We start from the raw sequence: 26093 nt of genomic DNA on the forward strand, positions 1-26093 counted from the left end.
TCTGACCCGGGGTCAGAGTTACGCTGACGTGTTTGTATGGCATATTAATAATCGTTTAATCTAAATTTAGAAAATCTAGGTTTTGTTACATTTTCTCGACAGGAGCGTCGATGACTCTCATTCTGCCGCTGATTCCTTCCAAGATCATTGTTCTATCGCTGAGAATCACCGCGATTGCTTTATATAAATTATTTCCCGTGCGAATTCTGGCTTTGAAATGGATATCAACAACAGATTGTTTTACCAGATCGAGATGCTCCAGGGAAAAGTAATAGATAGGATAGCGAGTATTAAAATCCAACTGTGATATTTGCAATCCAGTATCGATATTTTGATCACGACCCATGAAACTTAACAAGCGATGATATGTGCGGGCCGTCGAATAATTGGCAAAATCAATCGATATTTCCTCGGATGGTTCTTGTTGGCCATTTACTCTCAGAGACACATTTGTTGCGTGTATACTATCGAATATCATGTGGCTGTACATTTGATGATACCTTCGCGTGTGCAAAAAAGCGATAAAGATGTGCCTAGGTGCAGAGGTACCTTGCTGCGATGCAATACGCCAGGTAAAATCACCATCAATATCGGTATTTGTGGAATCTGTTGTTGTTGTCAGCCATGACATGACAGATTTACCGCCTTGGTTCATAAATGACAATAATTTTTCTTCTTCGATTATTGATGGGGTTATCGCTGGCATTCACAAGGTAAATTTGAGTAATTTTACCTGGCCGCCATTATTCGCGGCATCATTGGCATGTGGCAAATTAGTAGCGGGATCAATAGTACCTTGTCGCCAGAGAGCATCATCGCTATTTCCTTTTCTGACAAATGTTACGGTATGTTTCGCTCCGTAGATAATTTTCCTGAAATGCTTACAAAATCTGAATATATGGGATAACGGAATAGCACAAGAGAATCTTCTGCGACCTCCTTCTAGCATAAGTTTTCGCGTGGCAAATCCGAGATTATAATCAGGATTAGTATTAATAATCATATCTTCGACGTCAGCGTCAGCATTATTAGCGTGATTTCTCGGTCTCCTGACGCTATACTGGTTATGATCAGCGTTATTAGAATTATCTTTGGTGAACATCATACTAGGGCCAACTGATCTAGTAAAATCATCCGAGTATCTAGCTAGGCCTATTATCGTTGTTGCTAAGTCAACATCATTAGTAATTGACTCAATCTCTCTTCCGTCGATCATGTAAGTGGCGTTTTTGAATAATGCCATAATGCCGTTGTTAACAAATCCGACCCTAAAATCTGCTGCATAGGCGGTATTATCCGTTTTAATAACTTCCCCGGTAACTTCAATATACGCCTCAGATGGAAGAAAATATCTTGTTGTATCGTGAACTTGAATTTCCAAGCGATTATTTGTATTTGGTTCAACTGCGTCGTATGAGAAATACTGGAAATCACGCACGGATGTGTCTCTACCTACAGGCTCGTCCATGTCGAACACTTCGTTTGACATTTGTGCGAACATTTATTATTAAGAATTTCATCTAAAACGAATACCGCTACCCGAAATAAAACTTGTATTTGCAACTTCCTGTACTAGATCATTTATTTTTTTATTTGCTGCGTCGTTTATAACTTTACTGATTTCGGGGGGCATTTCTCTGGTGCTAGGTAATTTGACAGGCTGCTTTTTTTACGCACCAAATTTGATATTTTACCTTTGACAAAATCGAAGCCTTTAGTTGCCAAATTACCAATACCAGAAATAACAGTCTCGCCGATCTTTCCTATTGCTTTTGATGCAATTTGCTTAGCTGCGTGTCCTATTTTAGGGACTACCCGCGTGACGAGACTTTTAACGATGTCGCCGAGTCCGTTACCGTGGATATATTTGTATACAGGCAATCGAGAGTTAACTATGCGGACCTGTCTAGGTCTGCGCTGATGTTTGTGAACAATCATGTTATTTCAATTGTGATGTTTTAATCGATGAGTTCATCAATGAGCTCCTTGTAAATGTAGGAGTCGATGACACCGCCGCGAAATAATCGCTGGCAAATATCTGAGGCCTCGTTGATTATTTCACGAGAATTATTTCCGGCTCGTTTTCCTCCGATTAATATTTCGAGGCGAGACACATCATTGACAACGCTGTCAGGGCAAATGGTATATCCTTCTCCTGTCTTTGGTTCTGATGGTGTTGATGGCTCACTAAACCACTCCGATAATACGTCTCCCTTTTCTTCTTTTTCTTCTTCTTCTTTTTGTATTATTTTTCCCATAAAATTTTGGTAACCCGGGTCATCAAGATTGACGGATTGTTTTTTTGAAGCAAAATATACCGCGGGAGCCCAAGTTTCTTTAGTAAATTTATCAACACGTCCAGATTTCAAGTATTTGTCTCTTTCATCGAAGCCAAATCTGGCAATGTTGATTAAATTATCCTCGTCTTTGCTGAAATAATCGATGGAACTTTCTTCGAAATGTTTGTGAGGAAAGGTTCCCGTAATTCTGGCTTTCGGCTTTGCAGAAAAAGATGCAGGAGGTTCATCGGCGGATTTTATTTGGGGTATTTTCTCCATTTTTAAAGATTGTGGCGTCACCGGAGATTTAGGTTTTCCTTTTTCCCGAGGTAGACTCATAGTATGTAAAAATCTAGCCTGTGCAGATTTATGAAATTGATAAAAAATCGGGTCCCCCTCAGTTATCCTGGGTATATTAACTCTAGCTCGGTATATATTTCTATACCAAAGATCTCGCGATTTGATTTTTTTTAATCCATCCTTCGTTAAAAATTTCGCCCTAACGTTAAAAGAATCTTCAGCAAATGCACCAAGTTCACCAATATTATTACCAAATAATTTGAATTGTTTGTCTATTGTATTCCAACCATCATCAGTAAACTTATCTTTTATTACTTCCCAAGGTTCTCTATCGCTCTTTTCTTCTTCTTCTTCTTCTTCTTCTTGCTGTGGCTGTTCTTGAGGCAATTGTGCTTGTTCTTGTGCTTGTTTCAATTGTTCTTCTAGCCTTTGTGTTTGTGCTTGTACGTGTGCTCGTGTTTGTGCTTTTCTCAATTTTTCTTGTAGATTTTTTGTTTGTGCTCGTACTCGTTCTTGTGTTTGTCCTTGGTGAATTTGCTCAAGTTGACCCGGCACTACTCGAGTGTGTTCCTCAATATCTTTCACCATGGGAACAATTCCGCGCTTCCTGAGTTCCTTATCGTCTTTTTTCTCACCATATGCGACTCTCTCGACGGTTTCAGTGACTGGCCTTAGCCACTTCGACGATATCTCGGTAATTCCATATTGTGTATCTTCGTAATCACGAACATTTTTCTTAAATAATTGTTTTGCTGGGATAAGTTTCTTTAGTGACGCTAATTGCTCTCGCGCTAATCTAGCAGAATGAGGCTCTCCAACTGTGCTAGTTTTCTGACTCATATTATTTTCAAGTATATTATTTTAATGCGACGTAAAATTGGCCAAAGCAGCCCCCCCAAAGACAATAAAAAATATAACACAAAAAAATCTCCCTAGAGAATTCTCTGTATTTTATTTTTCCTGTCTCGGATGCTATGTTTACTAACACACCGGCGCGACCAACCGATGCATCCGGTCTGAAATGCATGAAAATTAGCTTCCGTAGAAGGCTGTAAAAGAGAAATCTGAGGCTTCTACGGAGAAGGTTCTCGTAGGAAGCTTTATTTTGTCTGGAACGGAAGGTCTGTACAACTTCCCTGCTGCTGATACATATGTTTGATTTTATTTAAAAGGATACATATGTGGTTGATTTATTTATTTAAAAGGATACATATTTGTTTCATTTATTTATTTAAAAGGACACATATTTATTTGATTTAATTTTTTTAAATTTTACATTTGTTTTTGATTTATTTATTTAAAAGGATACATATTTATTTGATTTATTTATTTAAAAGGATACATATTTGTTTGATTTATTTATTTGAAAGGATACATATTTGTTTGATTGATTTATTTAAAAGGATACATATTTGTTTTACACAAACTGATGCAAATTATCCTCAAAGGTTTAATTTAACCTTTGAAAAACACCATTAATATATTATTAAAACATGTACAAAAGATGTAATTTCCTAATATTTGTTTTTCATATTATGATTAGACAATCATAATTCCTTATTATATTTCAATTTATCTGAACCAATTTCTGTACATTTTGTGATCCTGAGATACCTTTGGAAGATCACTGAAAAACAATTATCCCATTTGTTTAGAGAGTAATTTTGAACCAATTTAGTTCCTGAGTATCAGCTCCTGACTAGCCTTAATAACCACCTGATAAAATGTAATAAGTTATGCAGGTGTTATATGTTAAATGTTGTTTAAAAGGGTATACGTCTGGTTGAAATTGCATTTATCAGCTTTCCATTACCATTTCTTCATGTGACACCATGGTGTTGGCACAATGTTTGTTGTCAGAGTGGTAGGAATTTGACCTCTTATTGGTGTTTTAACATTTTATGGTAGAGATACAACTATCCATTAAAATGTTTTTTCTTGACAAGGTTTTAGGGTTGTTAGGATGGTTAACTGAGCAAAGTCCTTTGAACAAACTTGATGCCAGAATGTTCCCTGGTCAAGCAGCTTTTGAGAACAAATTGTAAACAGTAACTATGAATAAACAATGAATGACAAACAATGCATTAGCTGGACTTATGGCAAGGTTAGCAAAAGAAATGTATCAACCTGCGAGGTTATCAAACAGTTCAAAACAAGTAACTTTTTTGTTGACATTACATAACAATTTATATATTATAATATTAGTCATATACAAGTTGGTGATACCCTGTCCTGTTCTTCCATAGGCAGATATTTTATCCAGCTTAAGTATCGGACTTTAGTCTTCATGCACACTGCCTGGTAGCTGCCAACTCCGTAACAGCGACAGAGATACTTGATAAAGAAGATCCTGTGAAATACAGAAAACTAAATAATTATTTACAAGTGTAATCAAGGTTCAACTGTATTAACCAGGATTTTTTGTTATATTTTTTTAAATTATAAAATGTATTCTTCATTGCTGATCAAACAAAGTCTTCTTGTAATATACAGACACCAGCATTTTCAAACTTTCATTGAACAAAAGAAAGAACGTGGGGCTCAGCAAACAAAATATTAAGCACTTTTTGAGAAGTATAAGTCTTCAGTGAAACTGCTATCTCTAGAGACAGATCAAGTAGAATTGATCCATTATTTACCAATAGTTCTCAATAACCTTGACCTTTTATAGTCAAGGTGTGGAGTCCTGAACTAAACTTACAATGCAAATACATGTGAATCTCCCACACGGGTTTTTCTCCCGAATTTAGGGGTGTCTCCCATCCCTCCCATTACACAATGAAATCTCATCGTCACAGATATGTGTAAACACTCATATTCACAACCACACTGACATTAAATCAAAATATACACAAAGTTTCTGTCTTTAAAATCTATTGCATGGCAAAATATATATTAGGCTTAATTAGATTCAGTCTTTGTTATACTAAATACTTATGTAGAGGGCGTTTGAAGGTAATTTTAAAGTCATTAGTGTTAATCTTTGCACTCATTAGAGGACAGATGATACTGTTGCTCAAACTTCCCTCCTGAGTTGTTCTTGCTGACCATGCTTAGCATTGTCAGAACTAAATCTGAATCAGTCTGTCCATGAGATTTGTTCTTGTTGTTGTTGTTTTAGGGTTTAACACCATTTTTCAGCACAAGATAGCTAGCTATACATGGCAGCCAGTATAAATGGTGGAGGAAGAACTTGAGAAAACCCTGGAAAGAACCACTGACCCATGAGAAGCTACTGGCAAGCTTTCTCACATATCCATATTGGCCAAGACTTGAACCCAGGCAGACCGAGGTGAGATGGCAGTGATCCATAATGGTGAGTGCTTTAGTCAAGGAACTTACTCAAAACATAAGTTATTTTGCAAAACCAATTGTTCTTCAAGCCACAATAACCCTGACCTATGAACTTTTGGCCAAATTATTTGAATAGGCCTCTTCCATGCCAAATTATTTGAATAAGTCTCTTCCATGGCTAAGTGCAAGCCCTTCATGAACTCTGAACAAGGTACATGGTCCTAAACTATAGTTATTTTGTAAAAAGAATTTTTCTTTTTTCAAAGAGACCTTGACTATTGACTTTTTGATAACCAAATGAATGATGCAGAACTAATGTTATAGTGCAGAAATCAGTTTTTTCCCCCTTACAATTACACTGACCCTGAATTTTTCAGACTTGCCAACCCTTACAAGACCTTTTCAGTAAGGTAGTCAATTTTTTATACATAACTTAGACCAGTTTTCAGTAGTGTGTAAAAACATATCATGTACTGCTATTGCCAAGTTGGATAACAGGCATTGTTCAGAAGTTTGATTAAAGTCTGATGTAGTGACAGTAAACAATATATTCAAAAAATTTGTAAAGTACATTTAGACCTTAAATAGCTCCAGTACAGTTTATAAACTGAAGTTCCAAACCCACTGGAGTTCAGTGGCTTCTTGTTATCTCTTTGCTTGATATAATCCTTGGCTTTTTTGTTAAATTTTATGCAATGAAAGCAATCATCTCTCCAGCCATGAGACATACTCAAATCAGCACATCATGTCCAATAAATGGAAATGCTGCCCGTTCCGCTTTTTCACTCAAGAATCTGAATATTCCTTTTTTATTCTTCTGTGATATTTAAACTTTTTATAAGGCTTATTGTCCCTTTCAACTTGAGGTGGCAGGAGAGAGTGTGAAAAATTAGTCCCTGTCAAATTTCTTAAATTAAGGCTATGATGCGACTTTTTCACCTATTATTGTTTAATAATTAAGGATATTGATAGATTTGTGAAATATGTATTTTGGTCCTGTGCTGTTCTTTACATTGATATGAGGCATGTCCCATAGTAACTTTGCAGTATGTAGGCAGTAAAATACTAATAGTCAGCTAGGAAGCAGAGCCAGACACCCATAGCAGTTGACATATGGGCTCAAGGCAAGTAAAACATACAAAACAAAGGCCTGGATGGCAACCATTTCAGATTGCATCAAGCTGTTTAGTACACAATGTTTTTCAGAATTATTATGTTGGGAAAGGGCTTGCATTTGCACTGTGAGCATCACTTGATGTCAAAATTGACCTTTGGACATGAAAAATGCATATATAAATTTGAGGCTGGGGTGCATAAACTTGTTTTGCTATGAACTGACGTTGACTTGTCTGGTCAAGTGAATAAAATCTTATGTTTTGTTTCTTATAGTTGTCCAAAATTATTGACCTTTTTACCTCATTTGAGTATTTTATTTTGTATGAATTTTTATATTAGGCAGGTGGATGCTTCTTTAAATTTGTGCATAAAAAACTGTCCATTGCACCTTGGACATGAAACAGTTGTTGGATGCCATTTTCAGAAAATTCAATAAGCAAAAGCTTCATCATGCAGATGTTGTGCATGAAAAAATATGTGCAGCTTTAAGTGTCTGAGGTACTTCTCTGAAGTTAGTCTGGTTCCCTGACCAAGTCCACTGAACCTAATATGAAACCCAGATACAAATAAAACACAGACAAGCCAGCATCCTGATTTTACCACAATAACCTTGTTTCCATAAATGTTGTTATTTTTACTGTAAGTCTGTATTTTAAGTTTCATGTCCAAAACAGTCAAATCATAAGGGTTGGCAGGTCTGCTTTAGATGTTTGGACCCAGAAATTTATGGTAAAGGGCTTCTTTTTTATACCAAATGCAAGCCAGGTAACTGTAGGTGTGGAGAACTCAAGTTATTGTGCAGAAATGAAATTGGTAAAAAACACATTATCATAATATGCTCCAGGCATACATAAAAAATAACTTTTTAAAAATACTTCGCAAGGTTTCTATTATTGATTTGTATTATTAAAAATGGAATAAGTATTTTGTAGGCAATCAATATTACCACTGTCCATGAAAATATTACTGGTTTCAGTTTGAAATTTTAAATTGTGTTGTATCTGTTAACATTTATTCTTCAATCCAACTAGGATGGTTATTTACGGCACAAACTTTTCAGAAGTATGTTGGAATAAAAATTTAACTTTTTCTGACATACAGTACGGTTTGTAATTTGTGGCAACATTTTTCTGTCATGAATAGTGACTTCATAAGCTCTGGTGATTTTTGCAAGAGTATTTTAAATTATTCTGACATTATACAAATTATGATGTGCTTAAAATGGATGTACAAAGTGGATTTATTAATCAGTGGAAGAAAAACATCATTTCATCAATTTGTAAATATGTGCTACTAAAATTGGTTTGCATATAAAGTATAGCTTTAGAAATATGATCCTGTATTTATCACTTGTAAGAATGGTATTTAAATTAGGGTGACTGAATTAGCCAAGGCTTATTTTTCTTGTCAAAGTCATCAATGTATAAATTTATATCTGCCTCTTTCTTACAATAAAGACATATCTGTTGGAAATGACACCTTATAAAAGAAACTCATTCAAATGAACTGATGTAGGATATTTGACTGGATCAAAAGTTACTCACTTTGGCCATTTGCAATCGTCCTCACACAAGGTGGCGGCTTTGTCAAAAAGCTGTTGTTGTTTTGGAGTAAGCGATTCTCCCTTATTCAGCACAGTCTCCTGAATGTGCTTTGCTGTAATAGCAAGACCAAATCTGGCTTTGGCAATTCCATAGAGTCTGTCTAACATCTTGGGACTTGTTTTTATGTCATCCACAGCATCAGCCAAATGACTGGTTGCAATGGCAACCTCGTCATCTTTAAGACAATCCAGGTAAAATGAATCCTGAAATTGTTAATGAAAACAAACTCACATTAAAGTCACAAAAGTACAGTGGTATTCTATTAAATCTGTTAATATGGATAACTACTTTTTACATCTCTTACTATGACTATAGTTTTGTTTAGGGCAAATATCAACTGTCACAGAGTTCAGTATGAACAGTACTTTGATTATCATGGTCATATTTAGTTTACCCTGAACACATACCTCGATCTGGAGCCTAACCAATACAATAGGGCCAGGCCATGATTAAATCATTGCTGTATAATGTGTGACCTTGACCCACAAGGTCAAAAGATACAGCAAGCACATCATAGAATAAATTGTCTTAGCCAGGGGTGGATACAGCATGGGATGAGGGTGGAGCAAAACGTGCAACCAACCTAAAAAATGAGCAAGAAACAAATGGAATGTTTCTTACAGTAAGTTTTCTTTATATTTTAAATGTTAAAATCATGCCCAAAAACTGCTTATAATGCAGGCTTCACCCAATAGACTCCACCAGGGGTTCCATCCCACAGACTGCTGGCTTACTTGTTTATGTCTCCTCTAAATGATAATCCTGGATGCATCCCTGTTTGCTTCATGATTCATCTATTGCATGAAGAAAATCCATCAATGGTATAAAAAAGTGATAAAACTTTCACCAGAACTTTAACACAAAGGACAATATTACTGTCCCTATGCAATATTTTTTAATCTTGAATATATATTACAAAAATGAGGTGGTTGGATTTCATTTCTGACTTAAGTTTTGTGATCACAGGCTGGTTGCCATGAAAATGGTGTTATGATAAAATATCAATGTAAAGATGATATATTATGTAATTTTTTTCCACTTTTCCAAAATGTTATTATTGATTCTGCCTATCCATTAACTATTCAATAAACTTAAAATGATTATTTAATTTTATTATTTTTCTGGCATAATTCTGCATAAAATGAAGCTTTCATTTTTTTTTTTAAATTATCTGAAATAAACCCTAGGAACTTTAGATGAATAAATCTAACTTACAAGTCAACTTGAAACCATTTCATTTCTGCTGTAAAAATAGACAGTCATTCATAAAATTAGAAACTGTGCCTGTCTGAAATATTGTTTAATATTGCTGGCTGATATAACTGTTAATGAAACCTTTCTAAGGATTTCTGAGTTCTCTTGGTCATTGAAAATATCAGCTTTTGTTCTCTTGTTTGCAGGAAGTTAAATATGTTCTGTGTGCAAGTTTCATGATAATGTACACACACACACACACACACACACACACAGACACACAGACACACACACACACACACACACACACACACACACAGAGTCTTTCACAAAATAATCTTCATTGGTGTTCTACCTCCTTAACTGGAAAATAAATGCCAATCTTCAATAGTCTGTTTCCAAAAAAAACAGGACTGGGCTCTACAGTATTTAAAACAATTGTTAACAACAGTGTATTTGTCATTACGTTATATATAATACCAAAGCTGATGTAATATTTTCTGCTACTACAGATTAGTATTGTTTCTTTAAAATTGTAACAAAATATAAAGAAAAATACTAAGTTTAAAGATTTAATTCATTAATTCACCCATATCATAACTGAGATAGTTTGTCTTATGACACAGCCCCAAAAACTAACCTGTCCCTCATTGTTCATTCAAACAGCATGTTTCAACATCAAGTCATTCAACTACAACAATTGTTTTCATAATATTTTCACTTAGTCCATATCTGACAAGCTAATGTTTATATTTTTTTTAAATTTCATGTTCAGCCTCACTTTATGTGATGATTTTATGTATAAGTATATGGAATGAGTGTGACATGCCTGGAGAACTGTCATCCTGCAAAATTGCTTGCTGTATTTTTTCAATAATACTCTGTCAAGTGTGATCTCTTCACATTTTATTAAACTCTGTTATTGATGGTATGTATGACAGTAAATGATACTAGACTGAAATTTAATCCCAGGTTAAAAAAAATGTTAAGGAAAAAAAGAGATCTTGGGTTATGGTAGATAAAAGCAAAAATATATATTTACTTAGAGTAAATTACTATTGAAACAAAGAGCAACATTCTTTAATTTAAAAAATTGGTCTATTCTGAAAGTAGCTCAGGTGTCAAGCTGCTGAGCAGGCAGCAATTTTGAACACTGATTAAGACCAGCAATTTTAAACACCGACTAAGACCCGGACCCCCACACACAAACACACCCATCCATTTCTGTTAGAAGATGACTCAAAAAATATTTACTATGCATCATTTGTAAAAATGTCATTATTTGTCAACCAATCCAAAATGTACACTCTCAAAAATGAATTGACACTGTACGGCAGGTGATTTTCTACCTTTTATTCCTAAATATTTCAAATGATTGAAGTTGTTTGTCAAAATTCAGCAATCTGTTAAACAAAGTTTCTAGTCTACATATTTTTTATGATGGAGATCAGACATCCTTTTTGCATTAAAAAAGGTTACTGGTATATAAATTTTAAAAGAAATGTCACATGTCAAAGTGGTAGTCACATGCTATCTATGCAAACATTGCTGACTTTGCTCTGTGCCTGACAAATATGGCTTTCTCCATGTTGTGACAGTGACAGGTTTCTGGTTATTGTTCTTAAAAAAGATTTTGAGAATTATGTGTCCTTTCATTCTGTTGAAAACATTACATAACTTTCATGCAGTATTTTTGAATTTTATTGACAACAGCACTGGAAAGGGACATTTTGCTGACATCACATGACTATTGGACCTCAGATATCATGGATATGCAATATGTAGATTGCAAGATTTGGATGGTCATATGACTAGCAATGCAAAAATAGCAAGTACCAGGTCAAATTTCATCAATGCTGTGATCTGTCAGCAGATTAAAGACAATGACTATTATACTCACAATTTCTGAGAAAATAAATCATCTATATGCAGGTATGGCTTAATGTTAGGTCATTTAACTTAGCTAGCCTTTAATTAAGCAGCTACTCTATATTACAACCATCCGGTGGCAGCAAATTCCAACTTTTTGTTGGGTAAAGGGCTCTGAACAAAAATTCTCAATTCAACAAAAGACAGTTTTGCGGGAATTAGAAAGAATGGCATTAATTGACAAGCATAGACACTTGTTTCTATCAGTGAAAGGGGTAAAATTAATGATAATAAACTCCTCACCTCCCAATTAACACAAGTTAATTAACTCTTGGTGCTCATAATTTGACCCTTTGATGATTTTAAGATAATTTTCTTATATCGTCTGAGCCTTTAGTTACTCATAACTTAGACCACTGTAAAGCAGACATTCCAAACCTTCCCCACCCCCCATGTATGATTTAAGTACCTTACTAATTTGTGAATAGCCACTTTTACTCACAATTTCTCTATTGCTTTAAGTCTCATCTACATGGAGCTAGTATAAAGGCTTACACTTTCAGTCTACTCTGGAGTGATTTGGCACATTATGAAAAAAAATTCTTATTAAAATTAAATTTAAGTTTAATTTAATTTAGGCTCATTTTGGAAAATAAAATTTTGTGATTTCATCTAATCTATTTACTAGAATTGCAGACTGACTGTAGTGTACTATAATTTGCACAGGCCATTTGCAAAAAAGAAGAGATATCAGGATGTACACTCAACTGTCCTTTTCTCACTAAAATTATGGTATTTCGCTAAATTTCAGTGAAATTTCACTGAGATTTTGCCAAAAGTTCTGAAAATATAGTGATATTTTGTGATTGTAATATCACTGACATCTCAATAAAAATATCAGTAAGATATAATAAAATTTATTTTTTGTTTCTTGTACATTTTGACTGATTTTCAGCAGCATTTTATATTTCCTATTTCTGATAGCTCTAATTTTATTGTTCATTGTGGGAACAATAACTTCTTTCCACATCTTTCCTTGTCATGCTTCATTTTCAAATTTTTGTTGTAGTTGTTGTATTTTGGTTTAACTTCAATTGGATTTAACTGCATTCAAACAAGATTGTTTTCTTGTTTTCCATTTTAAAGCAGAATTTTGCTTGTCTTCTGACCTGAATCTGATATTCCTTGATATGAACCCTTTTTTAATATCTTATCCTAAACTGTTTTTTATGCAAATGCTCTATCCAGTCCCATTCTGCAACAAGCTTTCTAATAAGTATTTGTTCCATATATTATTTAACATACGATTGCTGTAAAGAGCGTTCTGATTGGTCAAAAGTTGGTACTTGCCCAATGAATCTTTGCATAATGAAAACTGATGGAAATGATCATGCTTGCCAAACATGGCAATTCAAATTTTCGAGCGAGATATGAGTTTGAATAACCATTTGAAAAATGTGCGGCGATGAGAATAGCTTGAACGCAAAGTTGATGGGAATGTAATTGGTCAATCTGTATGAAACCTGAACGCCAGGACTAATATTTTGCTATTTCTGCCTTAAAGAGCTTTACAGTATTGGCTTACTTGCTAAATATGACAAGGAATTTAACCAGGATCATTTCAAATTTCTGTAATTCCAAAATGATTAACTTCCAGAATTTAGGGAGGGTCAATGTATAGATCGCTGGTGGGAATTGTTGATACTGTTGCCAGATACCAATGTCTATCAAAAATGGTCATATCTTTGTAAAGTTTTCTTGGCCCACAAGTAGAATCATCCTTCAATACCATTAGTGGTATTATTGTTATATTACCAAAATATTATAGACGTGTTAGAATTCAGTGCAAAATAAGAATAAATATATTATGATAAACGTTTGACACAGCTGCCTATTATGGAACAAGGACTAATTAAAGCAACCATGACATCATTATAGTTTGAACATAATCAAAAATCAAGTCTGCAGTATAACTCCCGTATCTCTTGGAGGTCATATAATTACAACATCTGTATAATTTTGTTTCATGTACACTGAAATAATACCAATAGTTAATAAAGTCCTATTTAACCCTTTCAACACTATGGACTGGTTTACCAGTCCAGGGGAAGGAAGTCCCCAAACATTATGGACCGCTTTTACCGGTCTGGGGCAGTGTTCTTCTCTAGTGTTATAGCACCAGTCTATACAAATTTTGGGGTACCTCTAATAACTTCCTACTTGTAATGTAGATATTATATTTGGATTATCTTGTGAGTTTAGCTTGTATACAACTAGAAATATTAAACAAAGTAGGCACTTTTAATGACTCTTCCGAATGGTGAAATTTGTATCCAAAATGGCAGAGTTCGAAGAAAGATCAGATGAGAGTGAAGTGTCAGATTTAGAATAATCAGAGGATTTCGACCTAGTAAAGTTGGATGACAATGAGACAAGGCGGCTGGAGAGGCAATGGAATGCGCTTGTGGGTGACAGTGATGATGATGATGAAGAGGACTTTGAAGGTTTTGAACCGGAGGAAGTGTACGCTCCACGTGGTTTTGTTTGGTCGAAGTTGGAAAACCAAAAAGATTTGTTTCAGTTTTCTGAGAGAGTTGGACCCACCTGAGTGTTAGATGGCTCCAGGAAAGTTTTGGAATATTTTCAAATATTCTATTCAGATTAAGTTTTTGGAAACATTGTCCGTCTGATGAATATGAATGCGATGATCAAACGTGCCAGAGGCAATACAGGTGTGTGACAGATCTCACCTTGGACGAAATCAAGGCATTTTATGGATTTTAATTTCTACCTGTCATATACCTGAAAGAAAGACTTGTGTTGCTACTGGAATTATTCATGAGTACATCTAGGGTCATTTGAACAAGTTTTGGGAACTTTACAAGTTTTCTAAGAAGTAAATAGATAATTACTTGTATTTTACTTGTTGTATTACCTGTTTGCACCTGTATTTTAACAGTTGTAATAGATATGCACATTTTAGTCAATTAGTCATAAAATTTGATTTTTAACCTTGATTTTGACACCCAATCCAGCCAGATATCTTTAAAATTGGCAAAGTTATGTTATTTCAAAATCTATAAGTCTTTTGCTTTACAACTCCAAAGTTACTTAGTGTTGAGAACTCTATGCTCCCAAAGTTACCTAGTGATGAAAGGGTTAATTCATATCCATTATTTATTTGGAACCTTTTGAAATGTCTGTGAAAATTTACTGAAACTGCAGTAAAATACTATATGATGGTCAAATTTTTGTGAAATCTCACAAAATTTCGAGTAAACTCTCCCAAAACCTTCAATGAAATGTCAGAGATCTCACTAAAACTTCAGTGAAAGGTGTGTAATCTCGCCAGAATTTTGGTCGAGTCTCGGATTCGGCTAATGTGGTTATGTGAGAAAGCTTGCCAGTAGCTTCTCTTGGGTCGGTGGTTCTTTTCGGGGGTTTTCCTCCACCATTAATACTGGCCGCCATGTATAGCCTATCTTGTGCTGAAAAATGGTGTTAAACCCTACAACAACAACAACAACAACCAGAATTTCGGTGAATGTTTTGGTTAGAATTTTTTTGAAATTTCACAAATACTTTAGTGAGAACTCACCAAAATTTCAATGACAGTTTTAGTCAAAATTTTTGTAAAATCTCACCTAACTTTCAGTGAAATGAAAAAGACTTAAATGATACCATCACAGATTAGGTTTTGGATGCAAGAAAGAAAATGAGGACAAGAAAAACCTAAATCTTATTTGATAATGTCTGTCAAAATAAAATTTACGATCCATTTTAAAAATTATTGTGAATATTTATCATCAATTCCAAATAATGTGTAAGCATCATTAGGCAGTTTAGTAGACATCAAAAGCATACTTTTATTGGATGATTTTTATGTAGACATTTTAGGTAGCCTTTTTTTAGATGGAAACAGGTGGATTTTTATCTCGTGTGGAAATTTCAGGTGAGATATTTTTTCAGGTAAAATTTTATTTCAGGCAGAAATCATAGATGGATTTTTTTGTTTAAGCAGAATCTTAGGACAACTAATCTGCATATTTCACCTAAAATTCCACCAGAAATCCACCTAAAGTCCACTTGATTCAAAAAGCTTCTTTAAGTTCATTGTTAGGCAGAAAACACTAAACCTTAAAAGTTTGTACAGGATTTCAGGTGGATTTCTATTTCAGGCAGAAATCTTAGATTCTTTTTATTTTACCAGAATGTTAGGACAACTAATTTGCAAATTTCACCTAAAATTCTGCCCTGAATCCACCTTGAAATTCGCTTAAGCTCCCTTATTATGAGCAATTATGGTTTAGGCAGAAAGAACTTAAAAATCCCGTCTGAAATCTGCCTTAAGTCTGCCTGGAAATTTTTGTACGGGTAGCGATTGGTACCAATGTTTGAAAATACCCTCTGAAGGAAAGAATCAATCACTAAACAATCATGATCTAGTTACATTTAGTCTGAAGTAGACTGTAATTGTTCGGGTTCTGGTGGCTGAGTGCTTTAATGCACTCACCTTTATAGATCACTGATATCTCACCTCTGCATATATGGGTTCAAGTCTTGGCTTGGTTAATGTGGGTATGTGAGAAAGCTTGCCAGTAACTTCACATGGATTGATAGTTGTTCTTTGGGCTTTCCAGACATCTTCCTTAACCAAATATACTGGCCACCATCACATGCTGAAAAATGATGTTATACCCACAAAACCAAACCAAACCTGGAAGGGTAATCCTCACAGTGGTTCCAAGTAGACAGGATATGAAGTAATGGAGAAACTTCAAATATAAGTGTCCAATACAAAATCAGTAAAGTAAATAAATCTTACAATGGGAAAAATTTAGAATGTCTCCTTTATCATGGTGTAAACTATAGATACAAAATATTAACATGAAATCACCAAAAGGTCAGATTGTGAACAGTGAAAATTAATTACCAAGTGTTAATTAGGAGTAGGGGAGGGTGTTATTATTAGTTTCCACCTTTTAACTGATAGAAATAAGTGCATGTGTTGCCAAGATAAAATGAATTTACAAGCTAGATTATATCCCTAAACAACTATTTTCTCACCTCAAGACACTGTACTACAAGATGACAAAGTTGTATCATGTGGGTTTTAACGTCAATATTGGTTTGACCAATCACACCTTGTGCCCTGTTGAAGTACTTCTCCAGGTTGAAATGCACCCTCTTCTCACTATAAAATAAAGTTATATACCTGTATTATAACATGGCTTTACATTCAAATACACGAATACATATCTGCCAGAACACATCACATGAAAAACAATTGTCAACTTCCATACCCATGATACATTTGTTTTAATAAAAACATGATTTCCAGTAAATTGTACAAAATAAAAAAAAACCAGTGACCTTCATTGACACAATGAAATGTGCTTGTAACCTGCATAACCAGTAAATAGTTGTGCTTAATACTCATGTAAAACTATAACCACAAAACTGTTCACACAGCTAATTGTCATAAAGGTGATTAAACGATGCAGGCAGTCAGAGATAACAACCACTCTTGCACATGTAAGTTAAATGACTGACAATAGACAGGGTGATTTAATGCTGGGAGTCCTTTCTGCACTGCTGTGGGAGAACCTATTGGGTTAATGTATATGTAAATGGCATAAAGTGGAACAAGTCTATTTATGTGAAGTCGGATAAATAGTAAAAACTTTCATGTTGAAGAAATGAAAATTATTACATTTCATTGCCATGCATTAAAATGTTTAAGCCAGCTTCATTAAAGATTATTGGCTATAGTTTCTGTCTCTTTACCACCCCCCAGGCATCTTGTATTGATTTTCAAGTAAAAAGCATTAAGTACTTATGAAGAGATGGTGAAGATTTTTTTAAAATATATCCTCTCCACATGTGAAGCGTGGGGTTTCAAACTAGCATGTGAACTGTACTGTTGGCATATCGATCATTTTTAATGATGACTGCTTCACTTGCTCCAGGCACCTTTATAAGTGATGGACTATTCTGTACAAAAGACTTGTGCAATTTTGCATTATGGGTTGAATTGTCTGGTCTGTAGGTAACAGTATCATAATGTAGTCACTACAACTTTTATTATCTGACTGATCAGCTGTGTTTTCTGAAATCAGTCATTCAACCTCTGAGCCCCTAATTTGTCCAGTAACCTTTACAGCTGATTGACTATTCAATATTGGTCAGGAATTTTGAATCTGAGTTGAATATTGGGTCAATAGCCAACATTGTCATAATGTAGTCCATCATCATCATCATGATGGCCACAAAACCTGTATAAAGTTTACTCCAGATTGATTAAATGAAATAGTGCACTTTGGTCACTGAGAAGGCACTTAATGTTTCAATCTGTTTCAGATCTGTGATCACTTGATAACTTCTGTCATTTGGATGATTAGCTGCATTTTCTGTTTTTATTGATGAAATTGGTTTATTGGTACACCTTAAGTACTTTTTGTAAATAATTGCTCTTCATCACCAATTCCTTCAGCTTTTCAATACCTATTCCAAATCTTCCTCCCCAACATTACCCATGGGTTAAAATGCAAAATCTGTCAAATATATGGTGTCTTTCTGCTATGACTGCATATATGAAATGTGGTCAGAAATATTTGAAAATGTCATAGCAATTGGAACTCTGAACATCTGATCTTTGACCCCCCTCTAAAGGACAGCAAGTGCAAAATCAAAAGATGACATCCTCTCACAGATGATCATTACAGGAGCAAAATAACAAGAAGTTTTGTGAATATTTACTAATAGTTTAGGAGATGAGTTAATAGACAAATGGATAGAGGGACGAATGGACTGATGGTATCAGATCCCGGATGCATTTCACCAAAGCTTTGGGATAAGGATATATTTTCTAAAAAGAATAATTCAGTCTGTTCACCTTTTTTTAAAATATTTTTAATGAAGATATTAAGCTTATATGATAATTAGAAGGCATTGGTGGAAACGATTTCATTGTGAGCAAAGTGCAAAAATATGACGAGCTTTATTTTCAGGGTTCTGAGCTCAACAAGGAATACGAAAGTGTGAAACGTTTGATAAATACCCATCTATAAAAATAAGTAGCTTTTTCCAGATAAACCATTTTCAGATATCTTAAAGACAGCTCTTTATTTTCTATAACCAAGAAAGTGACCAGAATCAAAAGACAACTTTTTGTTATTTACTGCCAAGTAAGTAAGCAGGATCAAAGACTTCTCTTTATTACCTACATCCAATGTGCCTAAGGCAGTTTAGTGCCTCTACAGATTACTGACATCTCACTTCTGTCCATTTGGGTTCGAGTCTTAGCTTGGTCAGCGTGGGTATTTGAGAAAGCTTGCTAATAGCTTCCTGTGGTCTAGTGTTTTATCCAGGTTCTTCCTCCATCAAATATACTGACTACCATGTATAGACTATCATGTGCTGAAAAATGGCATTAAACCGACAAAAAAAACCCAAAGAAAACTACACCCAAGAAAGTAACCAGGAATGAAATATCACTCTTTATTATCTATGCATAGAAAAATAAGTAGGATCATAAGACCACTTATTACTTTCACCCAGGAATGTAGTAGGACCAATTTAAATATCTATTGAAATATTAAAGAAAAACAAAATTCATATTCTGACCTTGTTCTGAGCAGTAACTGGAGCAGAAATGACCTAAAGACTGGACTGGGATCCACACAGTCATTGAAAATGGTCAGTTCCTTTGTCAGATGACGAGTTTCCATTGTTCCTTGTTTCCCAGGTCTTGCTGTCATGGTGATGTATCCTAGCAACTTGTCAACCACCTGATCTGATGGACCTTTGTTGTCAACAAAACACAGCTGTGACACAACATCCATAAAGAAATTGTCACATCTGCTCTGATATTCTTTGAACTCTTGAACTGCTTTCCTAATAAAAAGTAAAAGAACTGAATTAAATGGCTGCTATGACAATTACCCTGGCTTATTTGATAGAAATATTAATGCTAAAACAACCTAGCAATGCATCCATATAACAATGAAATCCTGGCTAAAAATGTACTGATAAAACAGGGGAGGGAATCTTCTCTGGAAATTTATTTTACTCAGTTAACTGACAACACAATGAGAACTGACTTTCAAGTTGTCCACATAACATCAAGCTTATTTTCTTTCTAGATCAGTAAACCATCCTTAAATTTTGTATGATTATGTGATACATAAAGTATAATGAGTTTACAAACTTACTTCTTTGTTTGTATTAGTGATCTTGGCCTTTGACCTCTTAATCCCAAAATTAAATGATTTTATTTAACTTCAAGTGCAAGCCATCCATAAAGTTTGGTCAAGGTACATCATCTAGGACTAAACTTACTGTGAGGAAATTGTCTATAAATACAGCTGTTGTGCAGAAACCATGTTTCTTCATTGTACATTTTTGTGTATTGACAACCTTAGACACCAAGCATGAACTACACTAATTTGGCTGGATTTCTGTGTCTGCCATACACATGTGCATGCATGAAATATGCACCAACTGGCATTATGTAATAAGAAGTAACAAATTACACAACACCGTTTTTTCATCAATTTCTGGTGGGAAAAATCAGACGCAGCTTGACTGTCAGGTGATATTAACTCAATCTGATGCAAAGAAATAGTGTAAAAAGTGCAAACTATAATTTTAACACTATGAAGTAGATACTACAGTCACAATATGTAACTCAAATTCTAAACTAGTCATAAAAAACAGTGTAAAAATAACAACAATAAAGAGGAGAACTAGAGGTCATTTTTTATAGGAGACACATTCATTTCAAACCCAGAAATACCTCTCATAAGAAGGGTGTAACAAGAGAGAAAGATGATGAGAAGCTTGTCATAAAAACAATATAAAAGACTTTTGGAGGGAAAGTACAATTTTGTTGAAAGAAAAAGGTTCAGACCTTGCTAATCACATAGAGTTTTGGTGGAATACAAGTTCCCAAGGCTGACTAACAACAAAGATTTATAAGTTGATCTGCATGCCAATAACTCCAAACAAAGGAGTTAAATGGAATTTCATCATTATTCAATCTTATAATGAAAGCATTAGCTTTCTTTCATGAAGGATGGTAACAGTAGACCTGCCAACCATGACGAGATTATCTCAATAAGGCAGCTGATTTTTTCAGTAAGTCTAACCAGTTTTCAGTAAGATATAACAAAATATCAAGTACTGTCAAACTGGGAAACATATTTAAAAAGCTCATTATTCCAAACTGATGCATCGAGGGGAAACAATGTGTTCATCTGAAAATCTTGCAAAGTACATGTTGATCTTATTTATCTCTAGTACAGTTGCACAAACTTCAGTTCCAAACCCTATGCAGCTCAATGGCCTCATTCTATCTCTGAGAACTTGACATCATTCTTGGAATTTGTTTCTTCATTTCACAAGACAATGGCAATCAAATCTTCTGCCACAAGACATACTCAAATCAACACATGATGTCCAAAAAGCAGAACTGTGACCCATCCCGCTGTTTTCAGAACAATCTGAATATTCTGTTTTATTCTTTTATGTTGATCACTAAAACTATTTTTAAGAGGCTTATTTTTTCCTTTCATCTTTAACATGTATTAGTAGCTGGATGCCATTTTAAAATATCTATAATCAAAAGTTTAATCATGCAGATGCTTTACACAGAAAAGTATACGCAGTTTAAAGTGTCTGAGGTAAAGTTACTCTCATTCCCTAATTCCAGTAAAGCTAATATGAAACCTGGATCCAAATCAAACACAGACTAGCCAATTATCCAGATTTTACTGCAATATTTATATTAATGTAGTTTTTAGTTTTATTCCAAAAAGTCTGTATCTTAAGGCTCATTTTTGTAAGACTTTAGGCAAAATCATAAGAGCTGCCAGGTCTGTAATAGTAATGTAAGTCAAATGAAACACAAACAAACAACAACAGCAACAGCAAACCAAAACAAACTATAAATAATAAGAAAAACTCATCAGCTAACAAGAAAATGCACAAAAGATAATTTTACAAAATACATGTACCCGCTTAAACTCGTGACAGATGTCTCAGGTAGGTAAGCTATACACTCAACACCTAGGCATAGAGAATTGTAAATTAGATTAGAAATTAAGCTATTTAAAAAGCACCATGCAACATAATATATGATTCTATGTGATAAAAAAGGTAAAACATTAATTTCACATCATGTCCAGTGACAAGAGCACATACTGGAAAGGTGTTGCAAAGATCTGGAATGAAATAAGAAAAGTGAATTTGTTGCGATGTGATACAGAAATATAGGATTGGCCTTTTTAATGCAATATGTGCAATAATGCAGTGAATTTAGAAGTTGAGAAAACACTATTCTGCCCTGAAACACAGTCTTGTTACATTCAGGTAGATAATGTAACTACAAATAACAAGGCAGTTAATGTGATAAAACCAAATTCTGCCCCTATGGTCAATTTCATACATGACAAGAAGTGTTCCAGTGGATGTTGGTGATGAAAAATCAGTAGAGCTAAAAAAAACTGCATGTTGTCATGACCATCCATTCAGGCGGACTAGCTATAACAAGATTTTCAAGATGACTGCTGTGATGGCCATATTGGATGGATGAGTGACACCATTCACATTGTAACTAGACATCATAAGGAATCTTTTGGTATAAATGCAATGTCAATATGACTTTCCATTCAGACGGATTTGCAACAAGATTTTCAAAACAGCTGCTGTGGTGGCCATACTGGATGTCAGATTAGTATCATGTTCATTTAGGAACAAGTAGACATTATAAGAAGTCTTACAGTGAAAACTCCATATTGATATGACCACACATTCAAAGGTAGTTACAACAAACTTTTGAAGATGGTCATTGTGGTGGCCATTTTAGATATCTGAATCACATAATTTCCACTTTATAGGGCCAACTATACCATGAGATGAATGTGTGTGCAAAGTTTCATGGCAATTACTCAAGTAGGAGGAGTAGAAATAACAAACTTGAATGGAGAGCTTCTGGTCTACGACCAAGAGCATCACGCCCCCCCCCTCCGTTTTTAGTTAAGAATGACTATGACCAAAATGGTCAAATGAATATTATCATACTTGGTCACTTTTATTAAATGCTCAGGTACCCTAAAATTGGGAAAAGTCTTCCTTAATTTGAACAACTATATTTACATGACAGTCCTTTCACTTCCTGTTCCATCTGGATTAAATTCATCAGGGATGCTTCTTGAACACTTTGGACATTTCTTTGTGCCTAGAGCCTCCATCTCATGAAAACAGCTAATGCATATTGCATCTTTACATGGTAGTACTACTGGAGTACCCGCTATTTTGCCTTCACAATGGCAGCATATCTGCTCTTTCCTGAAGAAAAAAAAAAAAAAAAACCATAAGGCTTAAAATATCATTAATATGGTTTACAGTATTACTATCTAACCATCCATGAGAACAACAACTGATTACATCAAATTATAGTTTACTTACTATATCATAAATACAGAAAGATCTATTGTCGAGTCAAAAACCTTGTAACGATAAAAAAATATAGGACATAACAGACTCAGTCTAATATATGTAAAACCAAATTGTGCACTTGGAACAATATCCTATCGATATTTAGTTAAATTTACTGATCCAACAAATTTGTTAATCCATTCATAAAAACACATGTTACCTGACTCTTTGTATTCTTTTCCCACTCTCGTGAAATAAAATGCAACTACTAGCTACTTATTCCCACCAAAAATAAACCAATTTCACTGTCCTACAGAAGATTTCTCAATACTGAATGATCAAAGCAGCAATCCAGACTTGTGCTACATGCATTGTTGCTGGGAAGTAAGTTGACACTGTACACCGAGTACTAATTATCATTAACCAGTTTCATGGTTTAAAAGAAAAAAATTATAAGTGATCAATGACCTTAATATTGTATGAGACCCACCATAGGATGACTAAGGTTATGTGTCCTATATAATCAACAGTATGGCACATAAACTTTAGCATTTCTAATCCCCATGCTTTATTGTCTCACTGCTGATCAAATGTGGACCTAAAGAAAGCAAACTTAAATAATAGCATAAAATGATTTTATAGTTGTACCAATGAAGTATTCTGTAAACAAATTACAGAAATATACACAAGATTCAAGAAATTCATATGGGGGAGATCCTCATGCCTGTTCAGAAGGCAGAGAGCATGTAAATAAGCTAGAGTGATTCCCCCTAAAATTAAATGTCCTTCATGCATGCATACTAACTAAGGACTCTCCCAATTAATCATATAATCATACATGGTATCCAAGGGAAGGTATTTGTTTTGAGAATATGCTAGGGTAGTCTGATTACTCTCCAAGTTTCTATGAAAATTTGTTACAAAATTCTAAATTGCATGTATGACTGACTATTCCATGTTGGAAGTGCCTTCCTTGAGTCCCAGGTACATTCTACTGGAACAGCCCTGAAAACAAGCCAACAAAATGGTCTGTGTGGCACATGGAAAGAGCCCACCTATGACGAATGAGAGAAAATGCCACCAAAATGTAAATCACATGCTCTGACCAAGGGTCATTACAAGCTGATCTGCATGGTTATTGTGCCCAACTTCAAACTGGTACTACATAAAATTGTGCAGTAGTTCTAATTAAAAATACAAAGCTATTACATGAACACAGCAGATGTTGACAATCTAGGGTCTAAACAAGGCATTAAGCCTTGTCACCAAGTAAAATCTATACCATTTTTAGACCACAACTCCAGGGTTTCCCAATCTACAACCAGCCAAAGAAGACACTCATGATTAATTCTGAAGGTAAATAATTCAGTTTTGAATAATTACGAGTTACAAAGAACCAAAATGTATTGTGTCACTTAAAATATCATTTGGCACAGAAAACTGCTTTAAAGGCTCAACAGTAATGATAATACAAAAATATCACATAATTCATTCATTGATATGTATATAGTGCAGTCACAATTTGAACCAAAATTCATTCACACAAAAATCTTTGAGGAATGAAATGAATTTGACATGTCACTGAAATTTGAATAAGTTTAAACTTTTAAGCTGGACATGTCATGCATTTCAGTCCTGCCCATAAGCTTTGATAATGAGAGCATTTGTATAGCTAGAAAGCACTTTGAAAAAACTTTACAATGAAATTAATCAAACATGTTGATAATAATAATAATAATAATAATAAAGACTTTATTTAGAGAAGGTAACTCAATTAGTAACAGAAAATAATCTACCTTGAGGCCTTCTATCTGTTATGTACAATACATACAGTATATACAACTGGATTTACATACAAAATAGACAAGCTCACATAAACATGGATGCCAAAGTTATCACTACTACATCAAGCTTCCACCAAGTTTAAAATTTCTTAAGAGTATGTGTATAACCACAAGTAAGGTAACGATCAAAGCTTTTCATTCTACACAAAATGACCTTTCAAGTATAGGCACAGACTTATTCATCTATGAAAATGTTTTTATTACCATTTCTTCAAAGTAGACAGCATAAACGTTTATTTGAAATCACATGACCTCAAACTTCACTCAGACTTTTGTAACCTTACTAATGGAGCAGTTAATTTAGATACCATTATTTCTGAAATAAATTTCAGATAGGTGGAAGAAAGTGCACAAGAATTACCCTAAAAGGTCTTTGATTGCAGTTTCATTGCACATTTGTAGAAATTTCTCTACATTATCAATGGAATGCAGTTCCTTTAAGTCTGTATTTTCTTCAAGCATCTGAAAAAATAATTCATAGAAGCAATGATATGGACTATGTATAACAAGATGTCTCAATTGTGACCTACTATAAGATTGTTTGTGTTACATCATAAAAACATATTAGGAAATTACTTGTGTTACTTGATTTATGTAGACTTCTATTTATTTTCTACAAAACAAACAAAATTTACCCCCCTGCAAAAAATAGAATAAAATTGTTTTAAATTAAATAAAGAACAATATAATCTCATTTTCATTCCCACCCCCAGGAAACAATGACCAAAAATGAAATACAAAGTGTTTACTTGCAAACACAACTTATATTCCCACCTGGAGCATGTCTGGAATAGCTTATAAGAAACAGACTGGTATAGAGAAAAATAAGAGAGTCACTCAAGACTGAAAATTAGGTCACACTGATATACAAGACATAAAGCATAGCTTAAGATACAAAGGCACTCAACCATGCAACCAAGTTTTGGTACAGTTTAATACCCTCCAAAAGATGCATTCACATGCAATGTTTCATGTGTAGCTGAGACAGATCCAAGATATTGAGGATAAGGAAAGGATAGCTCAAAAACAAACATTCAAGGATACTTGAAAAAATTCCTACTTTCGATATTGCAGGAATACTCACGTTAACAAGCATCCACATTGCAATTTTATAAAATTAGGTGATATTGAGAATATAATGAACAGATAGGACA

The 26093-nt window shown here is 34.4% G+C and overlaps 1 protein-coding gene across 1 annotated transcript in view; it reads right to left on the reverse strand.

Moving 5' to 3' along the window:
• LOC149786024 (E3 ubiquitin-protein ligase rnf213-alpha-like) overlaps window positions 1-26093 on the reverse strand; it is a 358391-nt gene that overhangs the window by 114924 nt on the left and 217374 nt on the right. Inside the window, exons 50-55 of the mRNA XM_089978099.1 lie at window positions 25301-25401; window positions 22814-23005; window positions 19283-19552; window positions 16724-16850; window positions 8534-8796; window positions 4806-4929 (exon numbers count right to left, since the gene is read on the reverse strand). Of these exons, the coding sequence (XP_089834225.1) occupies window positions 4806-4929; window positions 8534-8796; window positions 16724-16850; window positions 19283-19552; window positions 22814-23005; window positions 25301-25401 (1077 nt within the window). The remainder of the gene's footprint in view (window positions 1-4805; window positions 4930-8533; window positions 8797-16723; window positions 16851-19282; window positions 19553-22813; window positions 23006-25300; window positions 25402-26093) is intronic.

The sequence above is a fragment of the Sinohyriopsis cumingii genome, chromosome 12, assembly GCF_028554795.1.
Source record: "Sinohyriopsis cumingii isolate HCF-2022 chromosome 12, ASM2855479v2, whole genome shotgun sequence".
NCBI lineage: Eukaryota > Metazoa > Mollusca > Bivalvia > Unionida > Unionidae > Sinohyriopsis > Sinohyriopsis cumingii.